The sequence below is a fragment of the Phyllostomus discolor genome, chromosome 3 (genome assembly GCF_004126475.2).
Source record: "Phyllostomus discolor isolate MPI-MPIP mPhyDis1 chromosome 3, mPhyDis1.pri.v3, whole genome shotgun sequence".
Lineage (NCBI taxonomy): Eukaryota > Metazoa > Chordata > Mammalia > Chiroptera > Phyllostomidae > Phyllostomus > Phyllostomus discolor.
The window spans coordinates 132,064,499-132,086,362 of record NC_040905.2 but is presented as its reverse complement, the minus strand read 5'-3'; the positions used below and the strand labels follow the sequence as shown (position 1 = coordinate 132,086,362).

The 21,864-nt window shown below is 38.5% G+C and overlaps 1 protein-coding gene across 1 annotated transcript in view; it reads left to right on the top strand.

Annotated features, from left to right (window-relative positions):
• Window positions 1-1,837: 1,837 nt before the first annotated feature.
• The window catches only part of LOC118499638 (protein FAM240B-like), a 41,535-nt gene continuing 21,508 nt past the window's right edge, over window positions 1,838-21,864 (top strand). The window contains exons 1-2 of the mRNA XM_036021461.1: window positions 1,838-2,142; window positions 3,057-3,266. Coding sequence (XP_035877354.1) covers window positions 3,132-3,266 — 135 coding nt within the window. The 5' untranslated portion in view covers window positions 1,838-2,142; window positions 3,057-3,131. The remainder of the gene's footprint in view (window positions 2,143-3,056; window positions 3,267-21,864) is intronic.

Sequence of the window (21,864 nt, the reverse complement as noted above, 5' to 3'; positions counted from 1 at the left end):
ATAAATTATCTGGATTTGAAGAAAATGTGGCTAGGGAGGAGAAAGCATTTTTAGTTCTTGTTTTGGTGGAGGAAGGAAGGAAAGTTGCAAGAAAGGGGACAGTGAGGGCTATTTGGAGCAGGAGAGGAAAGAGGAAGGTGATACTTGAAAATTGCCAAGGGGGAAAATATAAAGAAAATGGCTGAGGAGAGCATGCTGTGTATTTGGATGCAGGGCCCTGTGTGGACCCTACTTCAACTACAGACATCTCTTCCTGTTCCTGTCCCACTTTCCAAGAGGAGGAGTCTTGCAGGGTCTGACCTGAGCACATGTTCTCTCACTTTTTTTCTTCTTTTCCTCTTCTTTTATCAATAATAGGATGAATGGCGGGAGCACTTTGGGCTTGAGGCAAAGTCACACACCTCCTTGAAACTGAACATCTCATTTGAGTAAGAGCTTGGGAGTTGAACAGCTGAGCTTCAAATCCCAATTCTGCCACTTCCTAGTCATGTGACCTAGTCTCTGTGTCCCTGTTCTCCCAATCAGGTTAAATATAAAAGTAAGATCAAAATTAAACATCCAAATACTTGTAGATTAAAACTTCAGTTGAATTAAATTCAACTGAATTAGAATTTGTTAACACTTTAGCAAATTATTAATTGTGCAAAATTCCACGCTAGCAGATTCGGTATTTATAGATTTGATATAAACCAAGTAGAGTAACACCACATAAAAAGTATTTTGATAACCTTTCTATTATAATCTTGCTAATGGTTTAAACAAAGACTGAGGAATCCCATGTAATAAAAATAATCTTCATGGCTTTTAGAATATCAGTGATAAACAGGGAGGAAAAGGAAAGAGAGAAGAGAGGAAGAGGGAGCTACAGGGAGTTGCACACAGAGGGGAAAGGAGGGAAGGGGAAAAGAGAGGCTGGAAGGAAAGGAAGAAAGGAAAAACTATCATCTAGTAATCTTTCATCTGCCAGTTATTGTTTTACTGCATTTTCTTAAGCGGGATATATGCACTGTATATGAAGCTTTGCTTCTTGATTTCAAGGTACTCCTTGGAAACATTTTTTAATTGTGTTTTCTCTCTTTAAATCGTTGCTTTTGTTATAGGATGTACTCTGCACAATGGCTTCAGAATTAACTCCTCTCTCTCTTTTTAAAAAATACAAATTTCATCTGTAAAATTTGGTTCTGCTATTAAAGCAGGGATACAGTTGAAAGTAAACAGGTTTATTAAATTAGCTTTATAGATTCACATTAAATATTAACATGTCAGTAAGATAAAATTTGAACATCAATATTAGATGAGTTGCCATGTATAATCAAAGTTATAAATTAATAACCCAGTAAACCAAGTAATGGATATGCATTTAGTAGCATGGTGGAAGGATTTGATGAAAACCAGAGCTATTTTTATTATCAGAGGAGTGAGTATTCTAAATATTTTTCCAAAGAACAAAATGTTCTCCTTGGTAATAGGATAAGAGCCACTCCAAAGCAAGAAGTTGATCTCATTTGGATGCATTTTATTGGAAACCACTCATCAGAGGTCAATTCCTGCTCCAACTGTGAGAGAACTAAGCACACTATGCTATGTCATCACCAGATTTGTTCAAGGATTAGTAGCTCCAAAGAACAAGATGCCTTTCAAAGTCTTCCTGTAATATTACACCCAAGAGGGACTTGTCCCACCATTCTAGTCCCCTTTGCACATTGAAGGGAAGATAGCAGCTTTTCACAAGTGTCAGATGAACAGGGCACATGTATAATCCAGTGCATGTTCTAAATCATATCTCTTGTTTCAGGCCAAGTCACAGCACTCATGGGACCTGCCAAAAAAAAAAAAGGTCACCTATCCTGAGGTGGGTGGTGTAGCAAGAGATGTTTAGAGCATCTCTCACCACAAGGGAAGGCTGCAATGTCCCTGGAAAGATATTGTCTGATTCTGCTACTAATTTGGTTCAAATGACCTTGAAAGGCCAAGGGATTTCTGTAAGTCCTCCACTTCATATATAAAGAGCTACAAAAATGAGACTTCAGGACAGCGCCTGTGGCCTTCACAAGTAAGAGCTGAGTCAGGAGTGGGGCTGTGAGACTTGCCCTTCTTTGCACCTCAGCAAGATATTAGTTCACCTGCAAATTCATCTTTAAGGTACAGTCTGTTGAGTTTGTGTTGTCAGGAGTGGGAAAAGCCCACATCTGGGGCTGGAAGCTAAGATAAACTCCTTATTCCTGTGCCTTTCTTGTCCACTTAGAATCATTTCTCCTCACTTTGAACAGCCTACTTTGCATCAGTTTGGTAATAGATTTAGATAGGCCAATAATTTTTTCCTCTCCAACTTCTGTGCCAATAATGCATTAATTTCAAGTTAAAGAGTGTGGAAAAAACCCAGAAATTAGTAAGGGGTGGGGAGAAAAGGCAGAAAACTGTACTTGAACAATAAAAAATGTTTGAAAAAAAGAAATTAGTGTTGATCTCACTGAATAAGACTCTCTTAAGATTAAATAAAACACAGAATATATCTCATGTTGATTGATGAATAACTTAGTCCCAAGAAAACATTCATTACAGGTGCCAGAATTATGGAGACTCCTTTGAAAGCTGATGCAAGAAGGTTAAACTTTAATTTGGGGTTTTCACTTGACTGAATAACCTGGAACTTGAGAAATCAAATTGTGGAATTTAATTTTGTTTTAGTTTACAAAAATGATCATTATCTAACCCCTTATTAGATGACATAAGTATGTGAGCCTTCCATAAAGTCAAGGCTCAATAAATGTTCTTAGATAAATTAATATTTACTAAAAGGAAGTTCTAGTACTCTATAAGTATAAGTTTAGTAAGGTAAGTTTAAGAATTGCCATTGGAATTATGACTTTTCCAAATTAGTGATGCTACTGCAAATGAAACTAATTATCTTAATAGATATAAATTATATTAAAAATGCCTTTGCTGTGGGGAATGCAGATAAATATAACTATTTATTTATCAAAAAACAGTCCCCTTTTGCTAAAAGCCTGTCTAATTATTGATATTTGCCCCTCACATATGAGAAAGGCAACCAGGTATTCTCATTTGGAGGTGAAAAACCTAAAATACAAAGCCCCTTTGATGTTGAAGGCACTCTTTTCTTGAACTTGATGATGATGGATTTCCCTATTAGAGCAAGGGAGAACTTTGATGAGCTTCTACTAAACCAGACACCTCAACTCATAGATGAGGAAAGTGAAGTGAAGAATCTTTGCCAAATTCCAAAAAACAAACTTTCTGAAAAAGTGGGTGAAATTCATAAAAGACCTTTAAACGTGTATTTAAGATTAATGATATTATGGTTGAAATAACTATATGCCAAATATTATTCAAAGAAAGTAGGAGAAACAAATTATAATCAGTCATTTAGAATATCTATTGATTGTTAGACCTTGAGCATTTCTTTTTACCTACCTCAAACTATGTGCTTTTTCCATTAGCATAAGAGTGCAATAAAATTGAGGTTAATGTTTATTTGTTTAAATAATGCATTTATGTTTGAAGCATAACTGGATGAAAATACATACTGTCTATATATCACCACTGCCATGATTTGTTTATTCATTAATTCAACAAATATTTTTGAGTGTCAACTATTATCAGGGTCTGTCTTGGGGTGGCATGTTTGGTTATTGCCTCCTGAGTACAAGATGAGAAGCTGTGCTTGTGCCTTTTCACTAAGAGCCAAACACATTGACAGCCTGGTCTTTCTGCCCAAGTGAAGACTGGAAGTAGCATTATAGTAGGGGCTGTTCTGAGTCAATAAATATTCCAACACTGACATAATTGCAGAGGGTGCTGTGGAATTATACATTCAATATTTAATTGCACGTGGCCTTTGACCTGCAATTATACTTCTAGGAGTTTGTGCTGCAGATATATTTGTATATATGAACAAAATGAATGATTCACTCTGGTCTTTTTTGTAATAGACCCAAACAGGAATTAATTTAAATGTCTATCAGTATAAGAATGGGTAAGTATATTACGGTGTATCCATAAAAAATGGCAGCTATGAAAAACCATGTGGACAGGTAAGGAGATATTTTCTTAAGTGAAGAAAAATCAGAATGCAGAATAGTATATATAGCATGGTACTACTTGCAAAAAAATGTTACATATACATAGGGTGGGGCAAAAGTAGGTTTACAGTTGTGATTATTCAAAACACTGTTTATGCTTGTATTATTTACTTTATTTTTCGTAAAGACAACTATAAACCAGCTTTCCCCCCATCCTGTATATATATACACACACACACATGCTTTCATTAAAAGGGAAAGATAAATAAAACAGCATTAACAATGGATATCTTTGGGAAGTGTAGCTTGCTGCAACAAGAAAGGAGGAAAAAGACTTTTACTATTTTTTAAGATTTTATTTATTTATTTTTAGAGAGGGGAAGGGAGGGAGGGAGAGAGAGAGAATCAATGTGTGGTTGCCTCTCACATAGCCCCCACTGGGGACCTGGTCTGCAACCCAGGCATGTACCCTGACTGGGAATCGAACCTGCGATGCTTTGGTTCACAGCCCGCGCTCAATCTACTATTTGTTTTATATCCTTCAGTACTTTCTGAGATATTTTGCTGTGTACATGTACTACATTTACATTTTTTTCAAACACAGTCATAAAGGGGTATCTTTGCTAATAGTGTAAAGTTTGAAACCCATTGGCCAAATTATTTGGGGGATTTTCTAAAGAGAACAACTAAATAATTTATGGTGTGCAATAATTTTCATATGTATCTCCAAATATATGAACCATCCCAACAATAAGAAAACAGTACTCAGGGAAGAAAAGGAAAGTGAATGCTATTCTGCCTTATTACTCTTGCTTGCAAGTGTCTTATTTCCCTCAATACCACCACCAAGTGTGACAACTGTGTTTGCTCTCCTTGACAGCCATGCTAACTCCTCCCCCATCCCTCTACAACAGTCATCCTGAACTTGTGCTTTAGACTCAGCTGCCCTCACACATCTTGAGTCTCTAAGGAATTACTCTTTATTAATTGGAATAACTTGGCTTGTTACTGTAATCAAAATAACCTTCAAATAAAGAGTGGGATAGAAATGTGGGACAACCACTATATGATTTTATTCTCACTCAACAGGGAAACAGATAATTAAGGATGCTTCCTTCCAGATATTTAATTATTTTTAAAAAAGGTTTCTGGAAACAATTATTTTGGAACAATCAGACTATGGCTTGTGCCAACTGTTTTAAAAGGAATATACAGCTCATTTCTGTTTAGAAAAAATAACATTGATCAGTGAATGTCAAACAGCCAATGGGCTAGAAGTTTGGAGTGCCAGGGGCAGGGGCAAAACAATATTTTAGCCAAATTTTTTATTTTAACCAGCCAACTTACCTTTCACACATTTTAATTTTTTTCCTTTTTATTGAATTTATTCAGGTAAGACTGGTTAACAAAATTATGCAGGTTTTAGGTGCACAGTTCTACAAAACATCATCTGTACACTGTATAGTATGCTCACCAACCCAAGTCAAGTCTCTGTTCATCACCATTTATACACCTTATACACTCCTCCACTTCCTTCCACCCCACCTCCCTCTAGCAATCACCACAGTGTCCTTTTATGTCCATGAGCTTTTTCTATTTTTATTTGTTCAATTCCTTCACCTCCCAGCCCTACCATGACAGCTGTCAGCCTGCTCCCTATGAGTCTATCCCTATGGCTTGTTAGTTCAGTTTGTTCATTAGATTCCATGTATGAGTTAAATCATATGGTGTTGGTCTTTCTCTGACTGGCTTACTTCACTTAGCATAATACTCTCCAGGCCCATTCATGCTTTCCCAAAGGGTAAGATTTTTTTATGGCTGAGTAGTATTCCATTTGTGCAAATGTACTACCACTTTTTTATTCACTTATCTACTAATGGACACGGGCTGCTTCCAAATCTTGGCTATTATATATAACATTGCAATAAACAAAGAGGTGCATATATTATTTTGAACTAGTGTTTCAGGTTTCTTTAGATAAATTCCCAGAAGTGGAATCACTGGGTCATAAGGCAGTTCCATTTTTAATTTTTTGAGGTAATTCCATACTGCTTTCCACAGTTGCTACACCAGCCTGCATTCCCACCAACAGTGCACTAGGATTCCCTTTTCTCTGCATCCTCGCCAGCACTTGTTATTTGTTGATTTATTAATGATGGCCATTCTGACCACTGGAAGGTGATATTTCATTGTGTTTTTAATTTGCATCTCTCTGATGGCTAGTAACTGTTGAGAATTTTTGTGTATGTCTACGGGCCATCCATATATCCTCTTTGGAGAAGTGTCCAAAGGGGATATGTTCAGGTCCTTTGTGTATGTTCAGGTCCTTTGCTCATTTTCTAAATGGATTGTTTGTTTTTCTGGTGTTGGGTTTTTTAAGTTTCTTATAAATTTCTGATATTAATTTCTTATATGTTTTTAAGAGGAATTGAATATAAAGTTTGCTAGAGAAGTTACCACTCAAAATATATTGCACCATTTTGGCTGGCTAGATGAATGGTATCAGCATGAAAGAATCGTAGGTGTTTTGTTCACTAGACAAGCAAGTCTATGACACCTTGTGTGAAGGACATCAGATGAAGTAAGATCCTTGCCCCATTGTAGTTTAGAATCTAGCTGAAGGGACAACAGTATGTGGTTGAAATCAAGGAGAATGGAGACCTGGCCCCTGGTTCCAATTCAGCTAGGCATGGAAGCTTTCTGTTTTTCAATGTAGTTGGGAGACACAGACCCAGGCACTCCTCTGTGTGTGGCAGGATAGTCTCTCAGCCCCCTTTCAACCTCAACTAGGTGACTAGACATCAAATGAAACAGCTTGGGTATTACTAATATAAACCCATTGTGCTTAGCAGTGACCTAGGAGAGAGAAGAAGCTAAACTCTGATTGCTTTTGCTTTGCGGTGTTTTATTTTAACACTATATGTCCTAGTGTATGTTTCTCCTGGAATCTAAGGCAAAGTTACCTGATCCATGGGGAATTCAGAGATTTTCCCTATTAGTCCATGTTGAAATCAAAAACTGCTGACTAAAAAGGACAAATCTGGCCAACAGGTATGTTTTTATGGTCCATACAGTGCTTTAAGATGTCTTAAATCATTACCAATGATTGAAAAATAAGATGAATATTTTTAAAAATCAAAATTTCCAGCTTCTCTTGGAAAACTTGAATATATGTTCCACTGGTGACAATCAGTTGGAGTTGAGTGACAGTGCTTCCTTGCAATGGGACATGTGTTCCAGAACTTGCCACAGAGCTTTCTGAATATACCTGGACCCCCACAGGCTTCTGAGTCTGTGGGCCTCAATTGGTATGTATCAATATTTTGGCTGTAAATTAGACAGCCCATAATTTTATTAAACACTTAGTGTGTCAGGTGCTAAACTTTTCCTATAGCAGGTTTTTTAATGAAAAACTTATTTAACTGTGTGAAAGAATATATTGTTTCATTTTACAGATGAGAAAACAGAGATTTAGTTCGAGTACTTGCTCATGTGGAAAGTAGAGATTTCCTAACTCCTAGTCCAGGGCTCTTTCCATGACACAGGCTGAGCTCCATGATGCTGCTGGCTTCAGGATAGGATATCTCTGTGTTCACTGAAAATATTCTTCAGCGAAAGACTAAGCCATAATTGGTAACTGTCAATAGTGTCAGGAAGATGTAGATGTTCTTGTATACAGGCTTGTTTTACTTTTTATTTTAAAATTATTTAGCTTTAGACAAACCTGTAAATCTGCCACTCAATTTTCTCTAATCTTAGTATCTTATATAACCAAGGACATTTATCAAAAATATGAAATTAACATTGCCACAATAAAATTAACTGCAGACTTCATTCATATTCCTTTAATTTTTCCACTTGTGTTCTTTTCTGTTCTAGGATTTAATCCAGGATATATATATATATATATATATATATATATATATATATATATATCCTGGACTAAATATATATTCATGTCTCTTTAGTCCCCTTCAACCTGCTACAGTTTTTCAGTCTTTCCTTGTCTTACATGTTTAATAAGGCATGTGACCTCGATACATTTGACCAGCAGTAATCAGGTATTTTGTAGTATGTTCTTGAATTTAAATTTTTGGCAATTTTCTAATGAATAGATTGAAGTTTGTGGAGTTAGGGGAAATATACCACAGAGGCAATGTGCCCATCCATCACATCATATCAAGAGACATGTGATATCAACATTGCTTATTACCAGTGATGTTAACCTTGAGTACATGGTTGAAGTGGTGTCTGTTTCTCCACTGTAAAGTTATTATTTTTCCATCAGTCACCAGGTCATCCCAGATGCAAAGAGAGGGTAATTCAGGCCCACCTGCAAGGGGGGCAGGGAGAGCAATCAAGCATTTTGTGGTCATATTTATAACTACAACAGTACTTAGTAATTTTTGGAGGGATATTCTTGAAGCTGAGCAAATATCCTGTGTCTCCTTAAAATCTCATCCACTAACTTTATTATTTATCAATGGATCTTGCCTATAAGCAATTATTACTGTGATGTTCTCATGGTGATTTTCTATTTTCTTCATTTCTTTGACATTTATTCATCAGAATGGTTCTGAAAAGAAGAGTTGCTCTTTCTCCTTCATGAATTCATTTAATTAATTTATATTAGTTTGGGTTCATTCTTTAGCTTGTAACTAATATCATGTTATTTATTTTGCTGCTCACATTTTGCCCAGTTTTGGCTATCAAGAATTCTTTCAAGGTTGTTCCTTTGTCTTTTTGCAATGCTCCCACCTATATCTTAAGCTTTTCTCTTTTTTTAAGATTTTATTTATTTATTTTTAGAGAGGGAAGGGAGGGAGATAGAGAGAGAGTGAGAGAAACATCAATATGCGGTTGCTGGGGGTCATGGCCTGCAACCCAGGCATGTATCCTGACTGGGAATCGAACCTGCGACGCAACTCATGCTCAATCCACTGAGCTATGCCAGCCAGGGCTTCTTAAGCTTTTTCTTGCTGTTAGCATTGCAAAATGCTCACTACAAAGAATTTTAAAACATAAAGAGTATCCAAGGTTTATTTATAGCGGTTTGTAGACTGCATAAGAGGATGGGGGTGGGTGGAATAAGGTAAATGGCAATTTTTCTCTTGAAAAGAGAGAAAAGTAATTTTTATTTTGTATGTTAAAAATTTCAAGATTATGAAACAGTACAAGAATAAAAATTTCTCATATACTGTTCACACAAATACACATATCACCTACATATTTGTATGAACCATTTGAGAATAAGCTGACTCATCATGAGCCTTCACCTCAACATACTTCATTGTAAATGTCCTATGAAAACAATTATTCTCTTCCATTATCACAGCATAGTCATCAACTTTAGGAAGTTTAATGTAGATATAATCCTGTTATTGTCCATATTCCAATTTGTACGTGGATTCAATATTGACCTGTAAAGCATTCCAAAATTTAATTTTTGAGCCATTCAAGTAACTAGATTGATACTTATAGTATTACTGATCCTCATCCCCAGCTTGGTACCCAGAGCTCCTCTCCTCTACAAGGGTGCTGACCAATCTAGTGAGCAAGTCCCATAGACCAACCTCATAGGACTAAGAGTGTTAGTTGGATGTGGGTGGGTCCAATCAATGACCTGGCAGAGCTTTTGGGGTAATTATATTTTTTGATGACAGATACTAATTAGTTATTTTTTTCTAGGGTAGGTAAACTTTCACCTAAATGAGTGAGGAAAGTGGTTCAAACTGTGGGAGGTGATGAGAGCACCTTTGGAATCAGACAGCGTAGGTTCAGAGCTCAGCACCAGCATTTACTGGTTCTGTGATTTTGACAAGAATTTAAATTTTCTAAGCCTGGCTTCTTGTCTGGTAACTGAGGAAATAATAAGCCCTACTTCCCAGATGTATTGATATCACTAAGTGAGATAATTCTCAAGATCTCATTGACAAGTGCAAAAAAAGATTTGTTGTTCACTGCTACTTAGATGTCTTGTCAGCACCAGATGAGTGAACAGACCATGTGAAGTCATGAGGTCTGGACTAGATTCCTGGCTCTCCCCAGTGTTACCTTGGAAATTAAGGGACATTCATTTTTAAGTTCACAGATTCACTCCCTCATCCACAAATACAGGAATAATAAAAACTAACAATATGTGGAGAATTAAATGAGCTAATATTTAAGACTGCACTCAATACAGGTTGCTGTGAATACAGATGATGATGGTGATGATGATGATGATGATGAGCCAGAGATTATGTTAAACACTTCAGATGTTAATCTTATTTAACTCACAGAAAAATTCACTTTTAATATGATAAATGTAAGCTTTAGAAATGATATAGAAATTTTCCAAGGCCACCTTACTGCCCCAGATGCCCTTTTACTGTCCCTGTGCCTTTTCTTAACACAGAAATATCAAATTGTGGCAAAATCTGAGATGGCTTTGAAGCATATTAGTTAGAGGTAAAAAAAAACTGTAGACAGGGACTCAAGACTTAAACTGAACTAGTCTGACTGAATTTTGGAGGAGAGATTAAAAAGAAAATGTTTTCTAAAAAGGTGCTAAACTGAGAAGCACTTTCACATAATGCTCCTACTTCCATCTGTGAAGGAGATATGTGATCTGACCTACAAGTGGAACCTAATCAACAAAACAAACAAATGAACAAAATAGAACCAGAGACATGGAAATAAATAACTAACTGACAGTAACCAGAGAGGGGGAGAGGAATAACAGGAGAAAGAAGAGGAAGGGGAGGGTCAAGGAACATGTATGAAGGACCCAAGGACAAACACAACAGTGGAGGGTGGGGAGGATTCAATGTGGGAGGTAGGGTGTAGGTAGGGCAGAATAGAGTAATGGTGGGGGGGAGAAATGGGGACAACTGTAATAGAACAACGATACAATTTTTTTAAATGCAAATGCTTAAAAAAACATTTTAATCTCTGTCCAGTGGGGCCCAAAGGTGGGATGAGGGGGAGAAACCTATCAAAACCCACCAAAAGTTGTAGTCATATTAGCAACTGGACCTAAGAACATTATTCCTTAAGGTATTTTTATTGCAGGTGACAAAGACCACCGGAGAAAAAAGTGAAGTGATAGCCATGTCCCCAGGCATCTGCAGAGGCAGAATTGCCAGTGATGAAATGGGCATTTGTATAGGATGGTGAGGAGGGTACATTTTACATAGTGCTGGTGTAGGAGGAGCCAGTGCCTTATGTGCATTATGTTTGTGTGTGTCTTTATCATGATATACGTAAAACTGATCATAGTGTACACATCTGACAAAAGGTATTAAAGAGGGGAAAAGGAAATTTGTCTTAATGTAATAAGCACAGAATAATCTTGAAAAAAGTTAATTTAGTTCATTTGATAAAGAATTAATGATTTTCACATTGCTCAGAACAAATTTAACCAGGAGGTATGCTTCTTGAGCTACTCTTCTCTTTCCATGAGTAACATCTTTTTGCTGGTTGGCCATTGTATAACACTAGTAAGCACAGATTTTGGTGTTGGGCAGGGTTTGAACTCTTAACTCCATCACCTTCAATGAAATGACCTTGGGCAATGGCTTGCCTTTCTGTACCTCCTTTGCCAACTGTGGAGAACAGTAGCATTGTGAGAAATGAATGTGAATTCTAAAGCACTTTGAAGAATGCAGACATTAAGTATGTACTCAATAAAGAGCATAAAAATAAAGCAGACATCACAGACCAGCAGCCCACCAGCCAGCAGGTGAAGGCATGCCAGAAGGTTTTATCTGGCCCCATAGTGAAAACAGTCCTGTTTCATATCTGAACTCACTTTCACCCCTTGGTGTCACCCCAGGACAAGGAATCAGTTGCTAATATCAATGCATTTTACCCTATTGTCTATCTTAAAGAAGAGAAACATTTCTCTGTACCCATGCTTTTATTAAAATTGGAGAAACAAAAAAAATAAGTACAGTGAACCTGATAAATATTTTAAAGGGGGGAAGCAGATACTATTCTTAAGTGTTATGAAGATATCCAGAATGACTCATTCATGTGAACTTCTATCCACTATAGTTATTGAAACTTGCTGCTTATGAGTTTTGAGCCATTGAGGGTAAGGGAAACCAAAACTACCTGAGTGTCAATAAAAAATTATTCTATATTCTTAGAAAATCTCAGAATTAGAAGAAAATAAAATGGCAACAAAAGCACACAAGATCACCTGTGAAGTCTGTTTCCTTCCAATCTGCATACACCATGGGATGAAATTAGTAAATTGAAATTTAGAAGAAATAAGTATAAAAATCTAAGCGGGTTTATTTAGAAAAGTTGCATAAGAATAGAATGGAGACATCTAATTTTGAAAATCTCCTCAGTAAAACATAAGATTTGATCTTAAAGATCTTTAAGTGATTCTGGAGGTTTCAGGTACCTGATAAATAGGTTTACACATCTGCATATTCTGTAGAATTTCTTATTTCTGTGACTAGGAAAGCACCACTGATGGGTCTCACAGGAGATCACAGTGATTTTCCTTTCTTCTCCCTAAAAGAATGACTTGGGAAAATAATTGATAGCCTTGTTGCTCTCACTCCGGGCAATGTTGGATGCAGCATGCAGATGATTTTCTCTGCCTGAAGCACATGCAAATACAGAGTAACAGTCAATACCCCTAGGGAAAACTAGACACCTTTTATTTCCTGCTCCTTGCTTTATTTTGATATTTTTCTAAAAGTGCTATCAATTTTGTTTCTTGAGGGTAAAAGTCAGATGATCCCAGCTACTACCATGCTGCTGACAATGAGCACAGTAAAAGCAGCAACAAATGGAAAACAAGTAAAAAACAAAAGGGAAAGAGGACGGTATAACCTGTCTGAATCAGAATGCATATCCTCTTGTAGAAGTTCTTACAAGTTGTCATGATGTTAGATGCTGAAGTTCATGTTTCCAAGCAGTTTCCAGCAAAATAAGTGGTTAGATTGTGAAATAATATGGGGGGATTGAGTTCAAGCTTTAGCAGAGTGGCAACTGTTAGCTTTAGTAAGATAATCACTTCTTAAAGACGTTGGGCATCACTCAGTGAATGTGTTTCTAGATATGAACACAATGATCCTCAAATATAAATCCTAAATGATGTAAGGGTGAAACTCATCACCAAGAGCTTTTGCTAAAGGTTTCTCTGTATACCGTCCAACACTGGAACTTGGACAAGAAAAGAAGCATCTTATCCCTGAGATTGAAGGCTTTATAGTCTTGTCAACCCAACAACAGAGATAAATAAACCTTAAATATGGACTGAGTCAATAAGGAACAAAACATTTAATATCATGTATAAACTAAAGACAGGGAAAACTTAAGTGGTGATTCTCTGGTAAGGGAGGGCACAACAGACTATGAGCTCCAGAGAGCAAGCATTTGCTGTATTTATGGATGAACATTTAGGGAATGAATGGAAGTGTATTGGGCATTTTCCTCTATACTACCACATTTAATCTTCACTTCATAGATAATAAAACTTGAGCTCAAAGCACAGGAAGAGTTTATTGACCAAAGTCATAGTAGTGGTAACAATCATGTCATCTTACTCAGCTCCCTGGCCATCCTGGTTATTAGGGCACAGCTTCCAGGTTGGTGAGTGAGGTGGGGATTGCAGTTGTGCTTGGCAGGCAGGACAGCTACGTTTACATGTCCCCTAGGGGGTGAGGTGAGTTTCGGTGTAGAATTCCAACTCCAGTTGCTGCTGGGATGACAACATGAGTGAGTCTGGCCAATGGAGGATGGGTGGGGAAAGGGGGGTGTTTCACATGCTTCTGTACAGAGGCAAAAAAGGCTGTTCAGAGAGACTAAACATCACAGAGGGAGGCAGATAGAAAGTGACATTGTTCAGGGTGCTCTGCCGGGAGAGCACCAGGAGAGGTTTTAAAAAAAAAGCTAAGGAATAGGACAGAAGACCAAATCTGTAGATAGAGAATGCATCCCTTAATAGATGCAACCAGGATGCCCTCAGACTGCAACTAGCTGAAAGCCATCTTCCTTTCAGCCAGCACAGTTTGACCCTTTCTTGAATGGGATGTCTTGAAGCAGAGAGTGTGATCTGCAGATGACTGTGGTGCCCATTGTTCCCTGTTGCTCAGGCCTAGTAGCTTCACTGTTTTGTGACTGATACCTGATTGGCCCCTGAGGTTGGACCCTGAGGGCATCTGAGTTATTGATCCTTCCTTAAATCCTCACAAAGGCCACAGCCGCCACACTCAAGCTCCTTGTTGAAAAAAAAAAAAAAAAAAAAAAAAAAAAAAGAAAAAAAGCCCCAGAACTGCTTCCTGACCCAGAGAAAACAAGAAACAGAGCCAGAATGCATCAAATTCTTCAGAACCTGCTACCTAGATTCCCTTGGGCTCACCCTGATTTCATTTGAACATCACCCTTCTTTCAGCTATTTCTTTAACCTAGTTCATAATTAGGCAAATACAGGATCTCCTTCCATGTCAAAACCACACCGTTTTACCAAATGGGGTGGATGTGAAATGTGAAATGTGATGATGTGATGATATCACATCTGTGATCCTGAATAAGCCTCTTTTTTAAAAAAAATAAAAATAAAAAGCTCTTTAGAAGAAAATGTTAAAACTAAATTTCAAAAAAAGATAAAAATTCCAGTGTGTACCTATTTAACCAAACTATTTCTCTGAGTGCCAAATACCTAATATGAACTTGAAATTTTTAGGAGCATTTTGTAATAAAGGAATGTGTTAATAAATCATGTATTATCTTTTTTCTAGTTATATTGCAGGTTCTGCATTAATACCTTCCTCCCAGTTCAAAGCATTTATATAGACAGAGGTAACATCAGGAAAATGAGTGGCCTTAGATAACCCTGTGTTACAGAACACACAAGGGGGGGCCTGGGACAATATACTATTATTAAAAGAAGGCCCCGGTCCGTTATGTCCGCCACCCTAGGAAAGACGTCTCTCAATGCCAGAGATTCGTGAAAAGGAAAGAAAATGTTTATTTAATGCCATACTAACTTAAAGTAGTGACCTAATGTCTTTATTAAAAAAATCCTAAAGTCCCTAAAAACACCCACAAACGCACAATCCTTCCTTCCTTCCCCCTTTGCCCAGTCCAGAGTACCGAATCTCAGGAAAGGAAATAGAAGTCCATGGCTTAGGTAGTCTTCTGGTTCTTTCCAGTTAGAACTCCGTCTCGACTGGGAGACCTCCCTGGATTCCCGGCACCCTCCGCTGAGTCACCAGGATCTCTGCTAAAACCGGGTGGTGGTTCCCCTTCTAAAGCTGTGGGGGTCCCCACTCTGCCAGGCACGTGGTCCTCTCTCTCAGGGCTGCAGGAAGGGAGAGTCCCCACTCTGCCAAAACTGCATGGTTCTCTCCTCCAGGGCTCCAGGGCTGGTTCTCTCCCTCTCTCAGGGCTGCAGGAGTCTCCACTCCGTCAAGGCCGCGTGGTTTCTCTCTCAATGGCTGCCGTGTCCGTGTTTAAATCCCCCGCGCCAATCTTCTTCTGCAGCCCCATTTCCGACTCCTCCTACACTTGGGCACACTTGCCCTCAATCTGCTGTCTTCTCCAGCTTTTCTGGTCGCCATCGTGGGTCTGGGCAGGTGTCACCCCATGTCCTGGAGCCAATCTTCTCCCAGCTCCCACGCAGGCGCTGTAACTCAGGGGACCTGCCTCCCAGGTCCCATCTTGGGGGGAAGGTCCCTTTCCATCCCCCTGGCCTTGAGCATGGCCATAGCTATTTAGCATACCTAAGTGACCAGCCAAAGGCTATAGGTATGCTAAATGACCATGCCATGGATTAGCTGCAAAGCTGCCCTGCATGTTCTTGCTCTGTGTGTCCCTTCCCCCAACTCATACCTGTGGGGGAAGGGGTGAAGACACCTTAAAATCTCCTGGACACCTTGAGTTCTGGACCCCATTTCAAATGCCTATTTGGGGTCCCCCCTCTTGGCTGCACCCTGTAACACCTGCAGCTTGAACTAAATCCATGCGAAACCTAATTGCTATAGAGAGGCACTCATCCTATACTCTAGTTCTATAAATAAAATATAAAATCTGATATACACAGTTGTTAACCACTCTTCCAATATCGTGTTTTAGAATTGATTAGAATTCTATGTATTGACTCCATTAGCCTAGGAAAGACAATTAGCCTAGGAACTAGGCCCTTAGAACTTGTAGAGTATCTTCCTGTCAGGCTGAAGGGTGGGTCCCATTCCCTACTCAGAACTCAAACAGAAGTTCAGAGAGTACCTGTGAGGGAGCAGGTGACAAGACTACAGAAGGTAGCTGAATTCGACCACTTCCCTTACCCAGAAAGTACAAAATCACTCCCACTCTACCTGAAGTCAGACTTTCCCAAGTGTCTGACATACTCCAAAAGGGACATTGTCATTTCTAGGCCAGCTTTTTTATGAGAAAATTAACTTGGAAAAACATTTAATTTAATTTAATTTAATTTAATTTAATTTAAAGAAGAATAACTAAGCTTCAAGATATTAAAGACCTGTAAGTGGAACCTAATCAACCAAACAAAAAAGTAAGCAAAATATATTCAGAAACATTTAAATAAAGAACAAGTTGACAGTAACCAGAAGGGAGGGGGAGTGGGTTAATGGGGAAAAATAGAAGAAGGCCCATCAAAAAACATGTATAAAGGACACATGGACAAAGCCAAAGGGGGTAGGTTCAAGGGTGGGAGGCAGGAATAGGTGGAATTGGGGGGTGTGGTGGGGTGAAAATGGAGACAACTGTACTTGAACAACAATAATTTTTTTAAAATTTAGAAAACATTATTAAAAACCAAAATAAGACCTGGTCTCTCTCTTTAAGAGATTCTACCCTGAATCACAAAATCCTCAGTGTCCATCAGCCAAAGGAAAGAGGACTTCTGGGCACCTCCAAGGAGGAGAGGTCAACAAAGTTGAACTTCTTCCTTACCAAGGCCATGGGTGTATGTGGTGGGGACCATACTAGTTCTGGATTCTGATAGCTGTGCTGCTCTCAAGCTATATGACATCAAGTTCAACTCACATATCAAAAATCAATTTTCTTTTCCATTTTTTCACTAATAAACACTTAAGTTTTTTTCATATCTTAGCTATTATAAATAATGCAATTGAAATTGCAACATGGGAATGCAGATATTGCTTCAATACTCTTTTATTTTCTTTGTGTATATACCCAGAAGTGGAACTGCTGCATTGTATAATAATTCTATTTTAATTTTTTGAGGAATCTCCACACTGTTTTCCACAGTGGCTGCACCAATTTACATTCCTAACATAGTGCACAAGTGTCCCCTTTTCTTCATATTCCCCATTTTTTATTTCTTGTCTTTTGGATAATAGCTATTCTAACATGTGTGAGGTGATACCTCATTGTAGTTTTGATTTACATTTTCCTTATAATGAGTGATGTGTGGGTAAAGAAGATGTAATGTATATATATCTGTCCACACAAGATGTGAGATTGTGTGTGTGTGTGTGTGTGTGTGTGTGTGTATAATATTAAGTCATGAGAAGGAAGAAAATCCTGCCATTTGCCACAACATGGATGGAATTTGGAGACTTTACACTGAATGTCAGAGAGGGAAAGGCAAATACTGCATGATATCCCATAGAGGGGGAATTTTAAAAAGGTGGAAACTGCAAAAACAGAGTAAAATGGTGGTTTTCAGGGGCTAGGGGATGGGGAAATAGGAGAGACAATAGTTCCTGGAAATTTAATGCATAGTATAGCGAAGGTTGACAATACTGTATTATAATCATCAAACTTGCTAAGAGACTAGATCTTAATTGTTCCCAAAACAAAAAAATTATAATTATGTGATGTGATAGAGATTGATACTATCACTACAGTGGCAATCATATTATAATGTATAATTTTGTCAAATCAACATGTTGCACACCTTAAATTTACATAACATATATTTCAAATATATTTCACTTTAAAAAATCAACTTCTTTACGGGAAAAATGAAAGAGCAATGGCTCTCATACATCTGTGTGTGACAGTAAATAAGAATTGCCCATGGAACCCCTGGCAGACTGGGACATTCTCTCTCCCTTCTTCCCACACACCCATCTGCTGGCATTCTCACCCTGCCCAAACCAACAAATGTCCTTTCCCATGCTCCTGGTTATAGTAATGGCCAGATTAATAGAAGATGGGTCTAGGAGGAAAAATAAGAGAAGTGTTTTTTTAGCTTTTAAAATTATTTTATTTTGCACTGGCTTGTGTGGCTCAGTGGATTGACTCCTGGCCTGCAAACCAAAGGGTCACTGGTTCGATTCCCAGTCAGGGCACATTTCTGGGTTGCAGGCCTGGTCCCCAGTAGGGGGTGCATGAGAGGAAACCACACTGATGTTTCTCTCCCTCTCTCCCTCCCTTCCTTTCTCTAAAATGAATAAATAAAATCTTTTAAAAATGATGTTATTTTATTTTTAAAAATTTTTATTGTACTTTTCTATTGACATTTAGTCCTCTTTTATCCCCTCCCACCTGCAATTAACATACTGTTGTTCATGTCCATTAATTTTTTTTCCTTTTTGCTCAATCCAAAAGTGTTTTTTTTAATCTTTATAGAATACTTAAAGCTGCTTTCAGTTCTAGGAAATGAAGTCTCTTCTTATTCAGAGCACTTACATATCTCTCCAGATGGGAAGATCTTGCCCCTCTCTAATGCAGGTGCCAATCTGTTATTATAAATATAATATAAATAAAATATTCCGTTATTCTATATTATAAATCATTCTATATTATAAATTATATGTTCCATATTATATTATATATTATTCTATATTACAAAACATTGTAACTCTATAATATAGAATTACTATTAAGTGTGGTAATTACAGAATAATAAAGAAGTGTTATTTACATTCTTCTCTCAAATCCTTTCTCACCTGATCCTGTGGCTGCCCTTGGAAATCCCAGTTTAATGGAATCACTGAGACTTTGTAGTGGAGAAGTGAACATCCAGGTCCTTTCCAATTTCCAGACAGGGCCAAAACTCTTCTCTGAGTAGGCATTCATCAACAGGCAGAGAGGGATCTGTTTTGCAGTCCTTTGTGTCTACCTGCCTGCCAGAGCCACTAAGATTTGGGAAGTGGTCAGTGTTTGATTAAAAAGTAAACATCTTTGAGTATTAAAAATGTGTGCTTTCCTGGGATACACACATGCATGCCAAATAAGCTTGTTTGGGGTGTGAGCATTTTCAAACCTGATGAAGGTTTACAGAGGAAAGAAGTGAAGATGGACAGATATAGGTTCAAATTCCCACTCTTTCATGTTCAATTATGAGGTAATGTGCAAATTCTTTCAGTTTTCTTATCACACCAGTGAGTGTGAAATTACCCATCTCTGAGTTGTAGTGAGGATAAAATGCCTATTTCACACTGTGTGCTCAATAAACCCTAGATGTTATTGTTGTTCTGTAAGGAAGGGTGGAAAGAGTATAACATTTGTTCAGTGCCTAATTGCTATTTGCATACACCATGCATTTTACACACACATGCAACTATGAAGTAACTGTTAAAGGATAATTTTTTCAACAAAGTTAAAATCATGACTTTCATACAAACATAAAAAAAATATGTCAAATAATCCCTGTGCACAGGTGGAACATCTAGCCAATCTTTTAAGGAACAGAGCGAACAGCCAATGGAATCCCAGCATATATGAAGGTTGGAGGCCAAAATTGTAGAGCATTGAAAAACAGATGGTAAGGAGATTGCATCGGGATAGTAAGTTCCTTGGGAAAAGCACAGGGACCAGGGCTGCTGCAGTGCCAGGCCCAGTGTGTGCCTCAAGATCCTTGGATTAGAGTCAAATCAACAGCTCCCTCCCCTGCCAAATAGGGAGGACAAAGCACCACCAGGATGGACCTGCATGCTTGAAGTCACTGGAGGGAATAAAGATGAAGTGTGAGACACACAGGGGTGGTGTTCACCCGCTGGGACTGTGGACACTGGCTGGGTCATTATCAAAGAAATTGGGGAGCCCAGTGACACCTGGAGAAGGCAGAAGAGTTCGGCCATGATGGACCCTGACCCGGAGAGTCTCCAGTCTCATTGGAAAGTTTGTGTGAGAGGCCTCGCGCTTGTTAAGAAAGGCAAGCTTAAACAGGAGGATTTCATTTAAAAACGAGGCTCTTGGTCATTGTTTAGGTAACTCTACCATAGTGGCCACCCCTGCTGCTGTCACAACCATGGCCATGCCCCTGCTCCCACATAGCATGGCTAGCTCCCTAAGAGGAAGGAGGAGGTGCCTCCAGCAGAGGAGAGAAACAGAGCTCAGGGAGTTAGCAGTCCCCCAGAAAGCTTTAAGTCAGTGGGGGTGCTGAACTACTCTGAAGAGACTTTGAGAGTGCCTCACACCTAGGACAGCAAAGAGGAAGAAGGTGGTGTGTGAGCTGCCTTTAATTAGAGCACCTCAAGGATAGTACAACTGGTGGATTGAAGGTGCCAGCCTGGCACAGATGGGCAGTGGGGGCCAGCAGAGCATGGAGGACCCAGGCTGGACACTGGGCAACTGTGAAGATTGTGGCCCAGACCCGGCCCCCATCCTTGCAAAGCCATAGGAAGGGAGAAAAATGAAGCTCAACCCCTCTCAGGATGCGGCATTCAGGAAGACCAGCAGAACTTGCTTGATGGGTTTAAAGTCAGCAGGAGGCTTTTTTCTTTCTTTCTTTTTCTCCCCAAGTGAGACAATAAGACCTGGAGCTGTGAAAGGTCCAGAGATAAACCCAAAGTGGGATCACAAGGCCAACCCCAACAACTGAGAAACTGAGACAAATTTCACTTTGTTATTTCAGAGAACTTGCATGTTATTGTTTATTTGTATTATTATTTTTTCATTTTTACCTCTTTTATTTTATTAGTATTTTTTATTTCATTTTTTCTGTTTAGTTTTCTTCATTTTATTTGTGTGTTTAATTGCATTGTTTGACTGGTTTTCCTTGTTCTCTCTTTCATGGTGTATTTTAATGTTCCTCCTTTCACTTCATTTGTGTTCCAATAACACACTACCCCAGGTTGTGTACTTCCTGTTCTTCTTATTCAGATCATATAGGTTTTTTTAAATGTATTTTATTGATTATGCTATTACAGTTGTCCCATTTCCCCCCTTCACTCCCCTCCACCCTGTACACCCTCTCCCACCCATATCCCCCCTTTAGTCATGTCCATGTGTCATACTTCTAAGTTCTTTAGCTTCTACATTTCCCATACTATTCTTACCCTCCCCCTATCTATTTTCAACCTACAATCTATGCTACTTATTCTGTGTACCTTCTCCCCCTCTCTCCTCCTCCCACTCCCCTGTTGCTAACCCTCCATTTGATCTCCATTTCTGTGGTTCTGTTCCTGTTTTAGTTGTTTGCTTAGTTTCTTTTGGTTTTGCTTTAGGTGTGGTTGTTAATATTTGTGAGTTTGCCATCATTTTACTATACATGTTTTTTTCTTTATCTTCTTTTCTTAGATAAGTCCCTTTAACATTTCATAAAATAAGGAATTGGTGATGATGAACTCCTTTAACTTGACCTTATCTGAGAAGCACTTTATCTGCCCTTCCATTCTAAATGCAAGCTTTGCTGGATAGAGTAATGTGGGATATAGGTCCTTGTCTTTCATGACTTGGAATACTTCTTTCCAGCCCCTTCTTGCCTGCAAGGTCTCTTTTGAGAAATCAGCTGACAGTCTGATGGGAACTCCTTTGTAGGTGACTGTCCCCTTATCTCTTGCTGCTTCTAGGATTCTCTCCTTCATTTTTACCTTGGCAAATGTAATTATGATGTGCCTTGGTGTGTTCCTTCTTGGGTCCAACTTCTTTGGGGCTCTCT